Below are 1849 nucleotides of genomic sequence, written 5' to 3'. Positions count from 1 at the left end.
TATTTAAATTCCCCCAAAATATATAGGTTTCCTAGAGATTCTTGTTTTTTCTTCCCTTGAGATCTTCAAGTAGGGGGTAAATAAATTTGTGAGCACACAAGTTCATGGATTTTTCTAATTTTGGGGGGGTTGTTTCGGCTACTACTGAAATTTGATGTTTATGTAAAATAGAAGGAAAAGAAAAGAAATAACATAACACATAAAGCTAACTGTGACCTCATTATTAACATAATATTGATGAATATTTATCAGCCATACACATCCATACACACATAGACATACACCTATAGGTGCATAAAATGCCCTTTTGTCAAATATAAAGACTTTCTATGTATGAGCCAATAGCTATTTAAACTCAACAACATAGGAAAACTACTGAATATGATTAGATACTTCTAAGTTCAGTCAACTGAGTGGAGGAAAATTCTTCCATTATTTTTGGTAATAGTTCTGTTCAAAATAGAATCATATACTGCTTGGAGATCACTTTCCTTTGGAAAGAATTTTCTGTAACCACACTTTCCTCATGGCATTCTTCATGTCAGTATTTCTAAGGGAATATATGAGAGGGTTGAACATGGGAGCAATGATGGTGTAAAAGAGGGCAAACACCTTATCATCACTGACAGAAGTGCCTGTGGGTACATAGGTGAAGATGAGGGGCACAAAGAACATGAGGACCACAGTAATGTGTGATCCACAGGTGGAGAGAGCTTTGTGCCGACCTTTTGAAGAGTGAGTCCTCAAGGTGTTCAGGATGATGATATAAGAAATAATCAGAGCAACAAAGGTCAAAATACACAGCATCCCAGTGGTACCAATAATCACAATTACAAGCAAAAATGTATCTGTGCAGGCCAACTTTAGCAAGGGAAACACATCACAGAAATAATGGTCTATTTTATTGGGGCCACAGAAAGGCAGCTGAACAGTAATCAATACCTGCAAGATGGAGTGAAGGAATGCTCCTATGCAAGAGGCCACCACAATAAGATGGCATACCTGTCTACTCATGATGACCATGTAATGCAATGGCTTGCAGATGGCTACATAGCGGTCAAAGGCCATGGCCACCAGGATGAAGATTTCAATGCCACCAAATAAATGACCATAGAATAGCTGGATCATGCAGTTGTTGTAGGAAATGGTTGTCCTCTGAGCCAATAAATCCACAATTAGTTTTGGAGCAATAGTAGAGGTGAAACAGACATCTGTGAAGGATAGGTAGCTGAGGAAAAAGTACATAGGTTGTTGATTGAGTTGACTAAATTTGATAGTGGTCAGGATGAAGAGGTTTCCCATCAAGATTATGAAGTAGCAAAGTGAAAAGAAAAGAAAACAGACTTCCTTGACCTCTTGATTATTGAACAGACCCAGTAGGATAAATTCAGTGACATTGTTTCTTTCTCCCATCACTTCAGCACCGAGATGAAAGTATAGGGAAATGTTTGTATACGTAAAACTAGAAAAATCAGGAATAATGTTAGCTATAATATTAAATACCACCAGTGTTAACTAAAATTTACCCTTACCATCAAGGAAGAAAACAAGCTTTGCTTAAATACACACTATATTCTCCAGAAAGGTAGATGTTAGCATTAAACTGAAAGACAAAACATGGATCTCACAGAAAGACCAATTTTATAAAGAGACAGACAACATCCAGACAACTATACACATACCCAATATCTCCCACCTATGAATTTATCTTGTAGATCTCTCAAATAATTTGGTGTCTATTTATATATATCATGAACCTGTTTATTTATTCATCATCAATCTATCAAGAGGGAATTAATCTCAGAAGGAAGATATTTGGTAAGCATATAGAGTGGTAATCTAAAACATA

General features: G+C 36.4%; 1 protein-coding gene across 1 annotated transcript; it reads right to left on the bottom strand.

Moving 5' to 3' along the window:
- Positions 1–483: 483 nt before the first annotated feature.
- On the bottom strand, positions 484–1413 carry LOC141516949 (olfactory receptor 4P4-like). The gene has a single exon (XM_074227901.1). The coding sequence runs from the start codon at positions 1411–1413 to the stop codon at positions 484–486; it is 930 nt and encodes a 309-aa protein (XP_074084002.1).
- Positions 1414–1849: the final 436 nt, after the last annotated feature.

The sequence above is a fragment of the Macrotis lagotis genome, chromosome 3 (assembly GCF_037893015.1).
Source record: "Macrotis lagotis isolate mMagLag1 chromosome 3, bilby.v1.9.chrom.fasta, whole genome shotgun sequence".
NCBI classification, from domain to species: Eukaryota; Metazoa; Chordata; class Mammalia; order Peramelemorphia; family Peramelidae; genus Macrotis; species Macrotis lagotis.
Note: the sequence above shows the minus strand (reverse complement) of the source record. Positions and strands in the feature narration are given on the sequence as shown.

Excerpts from the sequence above, each read along its gene's own strand:
- LOC141516949 (XM_074227901.1), bottom strand. The coding sequence starts at position 1,413 with ATGGGAGAAAGAAACAATGTCACTGAATTTATCCTACTGGGTCTGTTC.